The 13582-nt window shown below is 43.7% G+C and overlaps 1 protein-coding gene across 1 annotated transcript; it reads right to left on the reverse strand.

Annotated features, from left to right (window-relative positions):
• Nucleotides 1-5657: 5657 nt before the first annotated feature.
• On the reverse strand, nucleotides 5658-11804 carry LOC147428160 (uncharacterized). The gene is made up of 12 exons (XM_086497218.1): nucleotides 11315-11804; nucleotides 10688-10770; nucleotides 9091-9099; nucleotides 8913-9001; nucleotides 8751-8824; nucleotides 8205-8249; nucleotides 8043-8119; nucleotides 7266-7870; nucleotides 7155-7183; nucleotides 6926-7036; nucleotides 6599-6730; nucleotides 5658-6421 (listed from the first exon to the last, which is right to left on the reverse strand). Exons 1-12 carry the CDS (start codon nucleotides 11707-11709, stop codon nucleotides 6367-6369), a joined length of 1704 nt encoding a protein of 567 aa, XP_086353344.1. The 5' UTR covers nucleotides 11710-11804; the 3' UTR covers nucleotides 5658-6366.
• Nucleotides 11805-13582: the final 1778 nt, after the last annotated feature.

Genomic DNA, 13582 nt, shown 5'->3' on the forward strand with positions numbered 1-13582 from the left:
ATCGGCGATCTGTTTGTTCCACTTGGAGATGGAGATGGCGACTGCAAGGGCGATTGGCATCTGTTTGACCCTAAACAGTCACTCAAAAAGGCACGTGGGCTGCGCTCACAAGGACAACCAGTATTAAATGGTCTCAGATTACCATGCAGTATGATTTACCAACCACAATCTCGCGCATAAGTGAAGTTGTCACCCTCCCCGAGGTAAGCATTCTAAGTCGAGGCAGTACCCCCGCCAAACATCTAAACTATTCTGCCTCTTTTCGCGTCCTCTACTGCGCATCATTCTAATTAACTCTACCCCCATCGACGCTACGCGGTAAGCAAACCATCCCAACTCCATCACCTCTTACTCTCGCGCATCCTTCTCTTACTCCTGTTCTGCAGTGCTTTAGTGATGCAGAACTCTACACACAGTGAAGAGGTATGCTACTTACTACCGTTCTGTGCACTTGTATTTTGTGTAGTCAGTACTAGGCGAATAAGGGAAGGTAAACCAGGTTTGTTGTACCTGTTCGCTTTGTACTGACCATCGTCTTTACCATAGGATGTTTGCTTTTACACTTTTCCTTGGTCTGTACCAAGCAAATAAGGGAAGGCCACTTAGTTTGATGCCCCTGTTCGCTTGGTACTGACCAAAAGAAAAGTTAAGTGATGTCTGCTAGTACAGAGGTCAATACTAAGCAAATAAGGGGGAGGAAACCCTGTTTGTTGTGGGTTTATGGTTTTTTTTACCAAATACGCGCTTTGAATTTATAAGGGAGAACAAAATTACAACTTAACACCGGGTTTTGAGTTAGAAAACACTTCAGACTTTACAAAGAGTGGCCTACTAATTTCCGAGGGTTTAGGGTTTGCAATAACCATGTAGTCCTTTTCCTTCACAGCCAGACTATCGCTTCCTGAAGCCTGTTGGCAAAGTTAATGGCTTCCTCATATTTATTGGCTTGCTCAAGCACTTGATCCTTTATCTCCTGTAGCCAACTAAAGATAGCCTCTACAGAGCCATTCTCGACGAGCAATCGCTACAGGTCTTTAGGCCTTCTTGCTTCCAGAGAGTCTTTAAGGATTGAGATCCTGTGCCTGATGATCAGCATTTGTTCCAGCTTCAGGCTAGCATCCTGTACAGAGCATTTAGCAAATAATCCCTTCAAACTAGGAGCTTGGAAATTGGGAGCAGAAAGCAAAGAATTACCAGCGGCTTACCTCGAGAATTGACTCCCATGTTGACAGCAGCCACTCCTGGGCTGTGTCGATCGAGAACATTAAGGGTAACATCGGGGGAGGGCCAAGGGGGGACCTCCTGAGGAGGGCCCGGATACGGTGCTGCTGGCACTACGGGAGTATACCTTGGAAAGGCATCACCACTATCCTAAGCTTCTTGTAGTTGTTCTGCGAAACCCTAAGGGAGGTTCTGAAAAAACTGCTGGTTAAATAGACTAGATGGACATGCCTAAAAAGCAGAGGTTGGGTTCTGGCTTATAAGTGAGTGGTCTATGAGGGGTGGTACCGCCATGCGGTTTCATGAGAGGTAGACGTGGGAGAGAGAAGGAATGGTACCACCCCCCCGAGATTAGGAGAGGTGATGGGAGGGAACGACATGAGAGTTAGGACCGCATGGATTTAAACGTTTCCTTCACATTGGTATTTTGTTGCATGGGATGTAAACCTGTTCGCTTTCTTTTACACTTTTTTGAGGTCAGTACCAAGCGAATAAGGTATTTTGTTGCAGGGGATGCAAACCTGTTCGCTTGGTACTGACCTCTGAAAATGTAAGTGATGTCTGCTATTACTATTTTCTGAGGTCACTACCGAGCGAATAAGGGAAGGCAAACTCTTTCCTATGCACCTATTGGCTTGGTGCTGACCTCAGGAAATATAAGTGATGTTTGCTATTACTATTTTCTGAGGTCACTACCGAGCGAATATGTGAAGGCAAACTCTTTCCTGTGCACCTATTCGCTTGGTACTGACCTCTGAAAATATAAATGATGTCTGCTATAACTATTTTCTGAGGTCACTACTGAGCGAATATGGGAAGGCAAACTCTTTCCTATGCACCTATTCGCTTGGTACTGACCTCAGAAAATATAAGTGATGTCTGCTATTACTATTTCTGAGGTCACTACCGAGCGAATATGGGAAGGTAAACTGTTTCCTATGCACCTATTTGCTTGGTACTGACCTCAAAAAATATAAGTGATGTCTGCTATTACTATTTCCTAAGGTCACTACCGAGCGAATAAGGGAAGGCAAACTCTTTCCGATGCATCTGTTCGCTTGGTACTGACCTTTTCTGAAATCTGAAGTCCCTTGTGTTGACAAATGAATTGTCTTTTGCTGTTATGCTATTTGTAGAGATGCCTCGTGTAAAGGCCGCAGCTAGGAGGGCAACATGTGAATCTTTGAATGCTCAAGCAAGAAGACCTAGATATGAGGCGCACACAGGTGTACTGCAAGAGCTGCGCAGGATAGAACGACACGTTCAACCTGCTATTCCACGTCTCCCTTTCCAGCGAGTAGTGCGGGAGATTTGCGAGCAGTGGAGAGTCGGCATGCGATGGGCCAGCAGTGCACTACTCTGCCTTCAAGAAATTGCAGAAGACTACCTCGTGGAATTCTTCAGCGATGGATATATCCTGGCTGCCCATGCACACAGCGTTACTATCATGCCGCGAGATTTTGATACTCTTCGAAGGCTGCGTTTCCGCTACGATGGGCTGCTTCAGCCAGTGCCTATCCGGGATAGTAGAACCATGGATATTCTCAACATCCCCCCTCTCCATCCTCGTGCATGACAGATAGAGCCGTCTAGGGCTGAAACAAACAGCAGAAGGACCCGATCACGGGTCGAGAGAAATGACACAGATGGGCAAATTGAGATAGCCGCAGAGGGGCATGAGCAAGCCAGAGTGGACCTCGAGGCAGTCATGGAGGAAACAGAGACAGTTATCGAGGAGCCAGCTAGACACCAAAATGAGTAAGTCATGGAGGATCCGCAGCCAGTAAGGGATGATGAGGGGCAAGAGCAGGCCAGGGTGGACCTTGAGGCTATTTGCGAGGCAGCCAGGGAGGAGCCTGAGGCAGCCAGGGAGCCAGCTCAAGAACGGCAAGGGCAAGGCTCTGCATCACAAGGGCCATCCAACGTATCGGATGAGTCATTATTTTAGAGCAAATCAACGAAGAGAATGAAGAGGAGTTGAGAGTTTTGTTGAGCTCAGCGTCTCTGCATGCACAGATACAGCTGCCTGGAAGGTCAGAGGAGGTCTGCATTTTCAACCTCGATCATCTAGACTTCCTGTGCATGCGCAGTTTCACCAACTCCAACGCAACGAATGAGATCGTCAAACGTTGCTTTATGGTAATTCTCATGCTCTTTAAAAGTCACGTTTGGTTCATTAAATGGTCTCTACCGAAACATGGGTCAATACCAAGCGAGACAGTGGCTTATGGAATTGGATAGTGGTACTACTTGCTCGGTATTGACCCATGTCTTTACGGCAGTCGTCAAGTTTTTCTTTATAATGGCTCACTACCTTAAAGACATGGGTCAATACCAAGCTTATGGAATTGGAATCCGCCACTGACTCGCTCAGTATTGACCCATGTCTTTTCGAGAGTCATCAAGTTTTTCTTTATAATGGCTCACTACCGTTAAGACATGGGTCAATACCAAGTGAGTCAATGGCGGATGGAATTCGATAGCTACCCCACTCGCTCGGTATTGACTCACGGGTTTGTGGCAGTGACAGCCCGTTGAAATACCTTAAGGCTAATCTCTGCCATTTATTCATGTTAGCCATGCTGTCTCGTTTCTGTTCCCTGAGGTTCAAGACAAAGTATACGTAATAGATCCGCTGATATCGCCTTATCTGCATAACAACTCAGTTTCCTTTTTGAGTCCGATGAACTGGTTTAGCAGAGTCAACAACTTTGTATGCTAGTAGCATATTACAAAGTTTGGAAGCTTCTATGTAATATGCCCTAAAGTAAAGCTTTGTTTTGCATATGTTCATTGAAAAGATGAGACATAACGCAACCTGAGTGCTCGTGGCTTGGTCCATACTGACCTCTAAGAAAACTTCAAGTAGACATGTTGCCGAGTTTGTATGCTAATAGCATATTACAAAGTTTGGAAGCTTCTATGTAATATGCCCTAAAGTAAAGCCTTGTTTTGCATAAGTTCATTAAAAAGATGAGACATAACGCAATCTGAATGCTCATAGCTAACATGTGCTTTTGTTGACACACAAATGTCAAAGCAAAAGAGAATCAATGTTGTAGATCTTTCATAGAGAATCTTCCTTGCTGAATCGTGTAGCTTATTGAGAATCATGAGATTGCCTAATATTAAAAGAGATAGCTCATGAAGCTTAGCTATCGTCTAACTGCCAACTCTCCTTTACCGAAGCGACATTTCCTTGTCAAGTTGGTATTGTTAAAAATCAAAAAAGATAGAATAAGCTTAAAATTGAAACTTAAATCAAGGTACTTACCGATTTTCTGAATAGTCATACCATCCTGTGGCATGATTGTTGACGTTGGAATCACTTCATAGCTGTGGATGTCAAATTTCAAAAGTTCCCAATTTACCTCTCATTTTTTGCCAAACATTCCCAAAATGCCCTTCGATTTTGACAAAATACCCCTAATTAGCCTCACAAACATCTCTAAAAACATTGCTTTTTGCAACTCATCATAGAAAGATTGGTTCTCCTCAATAAAAGATGATAGAACTAGGGATTTTAGATGATATTGAGGCCCTTCCACATGAAATTGTTCATCGTTTTTTAATGCAGATCCTCTATTTGTGAGTTCATAAATAAATATTTTTCTTTGAGATGCTAAAAGATAGATCTCCACCGCCATAAACATTAGACTATGCAAAAATTGGGTAAGTCCATCCCCAAATGATGCAAGGGTATATTGGGAATTTTTAAATTTGAGAGGTATTTTGGGAATTTCCACAAATTACAAGGGTATTTTGGTAATTTTTCCTAAAATTTATAAGCTTTCTACAAGCTAAAATTATACTCTAGAATATTGTTATGGTTCATGACACAAATTACATCTCTACCTATCAAACCCTCTTTGATTTGAACACTCCCTCTATTTGTGAGCTCATAAATGAATCTTTTTTTTTTGAGATGCTAAAAGATAAATCTCCACCGCCATAAACATTAGACTATGCAAAAATTGGGTAAGCCCGTCCCCAAATGATGCAAGGGTATATTGGGAATTTCGAAATTTGAGATGTATTTTGGGAATTTCCACATATTACAAGGGTATTTTGGTAATTTTTCCTAAAATGTATAAGCTTTCTACAAGCTAAAATTATACTCTAGAATATTGGTATGGTTCATGACACAAATTACATCTCTACCTATCAAACCCTCTTATGATTTGAACACTTTATTGTGGCTCTTGTTTACTTTATCAAGGGCTTCTGTACCCCAAAAAATTATTAAAAATCTTTTTGACACTACAAATCTTTATTAAAAATTGGGCTATTGAATTTCATAGGTTTTTTAAAACTTTACATTGGTCTATTGAAATGCATAGATTTTTACCAAAAATTACAAGAATCTTTGGGAAATTATAACATTATTACATTATGAAGAAAATTACTTTTTTGACACTACAAATCTTTATTAAAAATTGGGCTATTGAATTTCATAGGTTTTTGTAAACTTTACATCAAATTTTTGGGAAATTATAACTACATTATGAAAGAAAGTACAATTTTTTCAACTTTGACAGGTAAAAACCAAAACCCAACATGTGCATTGTAACTATTTACAAGTTTTCTGTGAACACCACTTTAAGCTTATGCAGGAGACAATACGGTGCAATTTGGTTAAGCTTATCCCCCAATTTGTAACCTTCATCATGAGCTGTCCTAGCCCTTCTCTCCCTTCACAGACTCCAGAGGTGAAGCTCCATCTTTCGTAGACACACAGACCGAATTGGAGCTCCAATTGTGGCATTGGCAAGCCCCCAATGAAGAGGATGTTAATGATGCCGGCTATAGGAACAAAATCGAGGAGCTCAACAAGTTATATACGACATTTCCTTTGGCCATGGAAGCTAAGCTTGGCTTGATCTTATGGACTGCCTCTTCTTGTTGACATTACGTAGTTTTTGACATGTTTCTGTATCCATCAAGAAAGGCTTTGTTGTTTGGGATTGTGGGTATTATGCATATTGGCATTGCACAGCACGAGCAAGAGAAAGTAGGACCAAATGCAGCGGATGGCGCAGAGAGAGAGAGAGAGAGAGAGAGAGAGAGAGAGAACGAAGAGGAAAGGCTGTCCTGGTTGGAGAAGAAATTGAATGGCACCCGTTTTGTTGATTCCGAATTAGTTTTCTACTCAAAATGATCCATTCTAGCTTCTTGTCTGATACACGAGACAGTGTTTGCTCTGTCAAAATGCAAAAGAATAGCGCGACAGTGATCAGTACCATATGGTATATCAAAATCACGAACATGCATGCAGGCACAGCAAGAGTACTGTTTGTACTTGCTTTGCTGCAAAATAACGAATAAAGAATGCTGTTAAGTTACAAATCGAATGAAATGTGTATGCGATGTGACATACTTAATGATCCAGGTGTAGCAGCAGCCAATGCTACAAACCCATTTTCGACATCTGCCCATAAATGGGTAGAACCGAGATCGGTTATGCTTAACATGATCATCCTTCCTTTTAACACTGCTGTCCTTCGGGCCACTGTGTCGTACAGACGAACTGTGCCGATGTTAGCTGGCCCTCTTTATCCTTCCCTTTCGCATTGACATCCTTAGGGCCAATACGTAGTGACAGCAAATTGTGCTGACACTAATTATACAAACCGAGAGATTCTTTGGTTGATTGTGTAGCAATAGTAAAGCATGGTGCTGACATCCTGAAGCGGTTGATGAGTACCTAGAGCGGACATGTAGACCTCTTGTAGCAGCTGCCTCTTGTACTAGAAGATCATACCCATGCTTATGCTTGTCGGAGGCTCGAATGTATTCCAAAGACCAGGCATGTGATCTGAAAGGTACACAGATTGATCCATCATGTATGGCACAGGAGGAAGAGGAGGACTGAGGAGCGGATAATTGTGTGCATAGTTGGCACTACAATCATTGGAGCAAGAGGCCGTATCTACCTCTGCTTGTATTGAAGTGTAATGTACATCTGCTTGGCCATTATTCTGACGCATCAAGCGAGTAGAACTCTCTACTTCCTGTGGTAATTGCACGTATTCATCCATTCCTACAGCTGGAGCTAGAGCCGGAGCCTCTGCTCGTAGGGACGCTAGATGTACGACGGCATTGACGTTATTCTGATCAAGTGAGCAGGCCATCTCTAATTCCTGTGATTGTGCACAGTCTTCCATTGCTAAGGCCGCAGCTAGGGCTGCAGTAGCACTCTCGGAGGGTTTTCTCGCAGCTGTCTCCTCCGACCCCTTGGCCGCATTCAAACCTTGCTCCATTCTTGCAAACATTGATGACTGAGAGAGGGCACTCAGCGCCGATATAACTAATTTTGACCCTCCATTACAGAGCCCAAGTGAAGGTAGCTGGTAGGGCTCACAGCACTCAGGTGGCTTATTGCCTCTACACCTTTCCTCGTGCTCATTACTACAATCAGAATACTCCTCGGCGCATGTAGTCGACCTTTGTGAGCTGTGTTCCTCGGACGAGTAATCCTCTTCCATGAAGTTAGACAGTTTCTTTGATATGTTCGAATGCATCATCTCACTGCTTAAATTTGGTGGTTGCAACCAGTTCATGAAATGGCTGAGGTTGATCATACCTACTGGAGGGCAGCCCAGAGCGCCATAATCTAGAGATGTTCTTCCTACTCCATCCCTTACAGTGTCTGATAAAAGTAATAGAACAAAGTTAGATTCTTGATATAAGAGAGAAATCAACACATTCATACACAAGCAACATGCACGCAATGTCTCTCTTTGCTCTGCTTGGGCTAAACTAAAGCATACCACACTAAAACACGAGGAGCCATAGAAATGAAAGGAGGCATAGAAATCAACCATAGCCACCGAACATCGGTAAAGTGCTTGCAAAGCTCCCTCCTGCCTGAGTATCCCATCTGGCATTTGAATGATTCCTACAAAACATGATTCACATCTGTATTCAAGACACTTAAGTCACACATACCATAAGTGTAGAAAAGGGCCCATGACGCTACATACCTCCCAATTTTCATTTTCGACACTCGGGAGAACCCACTGCTTTTTCTGCAAAGATGATTTTCTACCAACATCAGTTTTTTTTTTAATACAATGATGAGCTAGCATGATGAGGACAAAAAAAAACTAATTCCACGAGCAACATTCACCAGCACAGAAATCATATCTATTTCTAGTAGAAATAAAGACAACTAGAGCAGCACCACCATGCAGCTAGCTACTAAATGCGCAAATGTGAAAGTAATGACACACACGCACACGACGCGACACACACACAGAGAGAGAGAGAGAGAGAGAGAGAGAGAGAGAGAGAGAGAGAGAGAGAGAGAGAGAGAGAGAGAGAGAGAGAGAGAGAGAGATGAAATGAATTGAAATGATATATTAATTGTCTACAGAAGGCCAAAGTGACCCATGAGACCAAAAAAGTTACAAGTGGTGAATCTAGTACAATGACTGAGTAGAACTAAAAAAAGGGGGGGGGGGGGGATGAGAGAGAGAGAGAGAGAGAGAGAGAGAGAGAGAGAGAGAGAGAGAGAGAGAGAGAGAGACCTTCTCAACAAGGCCAAATAATCTTCCCTTGATACACTCTGCATCTCATCAATATCTCTGGCATAATCAGAAACCTGGCTCCATGCTAAAACAAATCAAATATTGCTCGGTATTAAACAATTGCTGGGTATACTGATCTTGAAAGGTAATTTCAAACCTTACAGGGAAATTGATGAGAGTCCCTGGCCCCCAGTACTTCAAAGCGGCAAGATCATAAGCTCGTGCAGCAGCTTCCTCCTCATCATAAGCACCTACAGGACATGTAAAGAAGGCCAAAAAAATTAATTCAGAGCAGCTGAAGCACTTGCACTACAAAGCATCTTCAAGCTGTAAGGCTTACCAAGATACACTGTTGCAATATGTCAAGTTCCATCCATCGTCATTGTGAATCGTCAAACAAGTTCAAAAGGATGATTAGCATAATAAACCACATTCCATGCAACAGGATAACATCAAATTTTAGAAGATGTCCAACATGTTGCACAAGTTCAAAAATAATAGCCATAATGCAAAGATTTCTCTAAATGCATTTTGTACTATAGTTGCTTATTCATTAGCTGTTTAAAGTTAAAAAGCAGTATATATCATGTGCCTGCCAAAGTACATCCTCACATGTATCAAAATGATACACACATTGCTAATACAATCAAAGGTTAGAAAAGAACACAATCAAAATAAACAAGCATTTATTAAAAGAAAGGGAATCATGAAGCGATACTAATTTAATAATATTTATTACACTTATTTCATTTTAAATAACCAAACTACCAATATCTCAAGTTGTGCAAGAAACTTTCCTCTTAATCATGTCATGTGCGCCCAGAGAATCATTATCTGCAGATGATAGCGTGCAGTCTTGCCAGCATCTCTCTCTCTCCCTCTCCTTTTTCTAGCAATCTCATATATATATATACACATAAATATACATATAGGCAACATTCCCCTCCAAGCTCACTTCTATGCTCACTCATGATTGCCAGGATAGGACATGGCAGCTGATTGTGTTGTGAGTACCAGCTCCCCACGTATGTAGTGCCCTGTATAACAGCAAGTTCAGAATAGGTGGTCATTCCTGTGCAGTTCAAATGGTATTTATTAGAGCTCCATTGCCATGGACTCAAGGAGTTGCTGATTTTTGGCGACAGTTTTCTAAAGCAATTGACTGTGGAGCTTTTGGGTGCAGTTATTGAAAGCATGAGACTTTCTAAGTCTTTGTTTTTAGCATGTTTTTTTAATTGCTTTTGAAAGGCCAGGTACCAATAAATCAAAGACATGAGGCCATTGTGAGACTCAGATCAGTTCATGGTTGCACACAATTGTAAACTCTTTTGAAATATAATAAAGAAATACCGCCAAGGATGCTCGACTTAAGAGTCGCGTCCTATGAGTGCAAAATTTTGTCTTTTTAGTTCAGTTCTCATCTGTTTGGATTCGGTTTTAGTGCACAGTTGAATCATCCAACCGGCGGGTGGTTACATAAATGGTTTGCGAGAAGTTGGCAACAACAGCACCACACATAGACAATTTAGGTAAACACCCGCCAGTTGAATCGTCCAACCGGCGGGTGGTTACATAAATGGTTCGCAAGAAGTTGGCAACAAAAGCACCATACATAGACTATTTTAATAAAGGCTACTCAGAGAACTTTGGCGTGTATGCAAACTCTACATCGGGGAGTTGCATTATACATTATCTGCTTGAACATTCAGTGTTGTGGGGGGGGAGAGGGGGGGGGGGGGGGGACGGTACATTATACATATATATGTGCAGCACTAGTCATCCCTTCAACCTTCTATCGTCATTTTGTGGATGAGTCAAAACCTTGCCAGCCTTTCACACTCTTATCTCTAATAGCCCTCACACTCCATAATCACAAGAAACGCGGTGTGAGAGCCGGAAACATGTTCCCACAGCAAAAACATCACCATATAGTATACCTTGCTTGCCTTTCTTGTTTTGAGTTTCATTCCAAGTGCTTTTGTCCCATAAATGAGCCTCATAACGACCAGTCCACCGATGCCTGCAGATGGGCATTTCAGGTAGAATTAGGTTAAAGAAGAAAGCCAAAGAGTCACGAGCCCTCCGCAAAGGCGAATACAAATCACAGTGAAGACAAGAGTACTCTGAATTTGCCAAAGGCCGGACAATTTAAATAGAAGCTTTTCATTATTGCTTGCTGTCCATCTTGATCCCTTCGCCGTGAAGGTAGACTATTTCACTTGTTGATCCCCCACATTCGGCAATGAAGAACTGTTTGAATTCGATAGTCCTAGGTTTGCAAGTCATTTGAATGAAGGACTGCTTGAATTTGATAGTTCTAGCTTTTAAAGCCATATCTAACAACAGACTTTTATTCGAGAAACTTAATACCATGGTTAGTTAGAAGTTATAAAACTTGATCAGCAATAACAGGATGATGCTAAGAGAACGCATTGCAAGAACAAAAAAACTGGCAGTTTAGATTGGGAACCCCTAAAACCGCATGCAAGGGAAACCAGATACGTTACAAGGACAATCTTAGCAATGCAGAAAAAACGTAAACTCTCTCTCTCTCACATAATAACCTGGTCACTCCTCGGTAAATGGAGCTACGCTTTCCAGCTGCACAAGGGGGCATTTTGCTGATTCTCTCCTTTGCCGTGGAAGGTCGGGAGCGCTTTGCAGATCTTTGTGGATGCCGCTGGGGTTCACACTGGGCAAGAGAAGGGGGATTCGCTGGTACAGAATAGGTGGGTTCCTCTATTTCCTTGTTGGACACACGTTCTCCATGGTGCTCTCCTTCCTCCTCGAAATCATCTTCCTGCTCTTCTTCTCGTCCTCCTCCTCCTTCTTCCTGCACTGCTTTTTCCAAGCCATTCTCGGCTACGCCAGCTGCTACCTTTGCCAAAATTTCATGTACGTTGAAGGAGGTATCTTTATTGCGAGTGGGATCGTACAGAGCTGTGAACGAGCTCTCCATGGCTGAGACACGAAGAGAGAGAAGAAGGGCGACAGCGTACTCATACGAGCACAACGGTTAAACAGAAGTGCCTCTGTCGCTTTCTCGTTTCTAGCCTATCTCTCTCAACGGCTCGTAGGCTGCCTTCGCGGGCTGTAAGAGTAGAATTTATTTATTTATTTTTATTTTTATTCGGGGGGGGGGGGGGGTCTCGTCACTATATGGCACGGTTTTAGGCCAGAGGGGATCTAGGGCCCAAATTTGGGGGCGTGAGGCGACTTTAATCTCGGTCGTCGGATCACGCAGTGAACTGGGGGTGAACTAGAGGGTGCACTTGGGGCAAAAATGGCGCCCCAATTTCACTCTTAGTTCACCCCCCTAGTTCACCTGCCTCGCGGGGTGTGGGTCGAACCTGGAACGTCTCGGTTGTCACACGAATGCTCTACCACCACGCTATAGCACGTCGATGTCCATGTTGGCATGACACATGATCACACCCTAGTTTAGGCGCCCGTAGTTCACCCTCAGTTCACCCACCCCTAGCTTATCCGCCCCTAGTTCACCGTTAGTTCACCCTTAGTTCACCCATCCCTAGTTCACCCCTAGTTCACTTTGTGATCCGACGGCGGAGATTAAAGCCGCCTCGCGTCCCCAAATTTGGGCCCTAGATCCCCTCTGGCCTAGAACCGTGCCATATACTGACGAGGGGGGGACTCGTCACTAAAGGGCACCGAGGCTTTAATGAAGACCGAGCGGTGGGATCACTGGCAAGCAAATCAGGACGCGGATATCAAGATACATGCAGCCCTTGATCTTCAGGGGTAAACTTAGGACAAAATAAGTAAACTTGGATAGGCGGGACCAAGTTTATTTATCATTTTATGGTTTGCCCACAAGTCAACGACCGCGTCCTGGGCGTAGCGTTTTCTGCATTGGGCTCTCACGGCCGTGACGAGGGTTTGAATCCGGGTGCCTGCGTCAATCGCTTATTTTTTTCCTCGTTCCATTCGCCTCGAGATCCGTGCGCTTCTCTCCAGCCCGTTAATCCCACTGCTCGCCCCTCATTAATGCTCCGTGCCCTTTAGTGTTGGGGGGGGGGGGGGGGTTTATAAGTGACACGAGAGGAGAGTGAAGGGATCGACGACAGGGGCTCCTTATCGGCGGCGCGCTTGATTTGGACCGTCCGATCGACGTAGCATGGGGGGCAAGATTTTATACACCCGCACTTGCCATATGTGCAACGATGCGCGTCAGCACAGGTGGATAAGACACGGGCCTGTGGAGTGGGAGGTCGTGGATTCAAGGGCCCGAGGCCACACAGGGAGCCCTAACCTTTTTATTTCCATTGAAATGGATCAACAGTCGATTAGACCCCATCGTCGATCCCTTGTCTCCCACCATGAAACTTATAAAAGAGAGAGAGAGAGAGAGAGAGAGAGAGAGAGAGAGAGAGAGAGAGAGCGCACATGAGGTGTTCAAGCTGCGATCGTTCACACCACGAACGTACTAAGATTGGTTGGTGCTTTGCGCACATGGTGGCAGTCGTTTGTGCAAAGGTGGAAATGACGTAGTGCTGGTGTTCACCGCGTAGAGCAAGCAGAGAATCAATGAGTTCCACGCGCGAGAGAGAGAGAGAGAGAGAGAGAGAGAGAGAGAGAGAGAGAGAGAGAGAGAATGCATCCATCATGCCAAAACTAGTCTTGCTTGGTGGGCCTTTATCGTACATAATCTGATAGATTTTGGAGCACAGCTGGCTACTTGGTTAGTTGGTTGTGATTGTTGTCGCCTTGACTTTTGTTGTGGTGACACGAGAAAATGAGTGGAACCAACTAATAGGCACCAATAATAGCTCCGCTTGGGAGTTGATGAGCATTGGGAAGAAGCAAGTTGTGTC

This window comes from Adiantum capillus-veneris, chromosome 23, assembly GCF_014529385.1.
Source record: "Adiantum capillus-veneris isolate H3 chromosome 23, ASM1452938v2, whole genome shotgun sequence".
Classification (NCBI taxonomy): Eukaryota; Viridiplantae; Streptophyta; class Polypodiopsida; order Polypodiales; family Pteridaceae; genus Adiantum; species Adiantum capillus-veneris.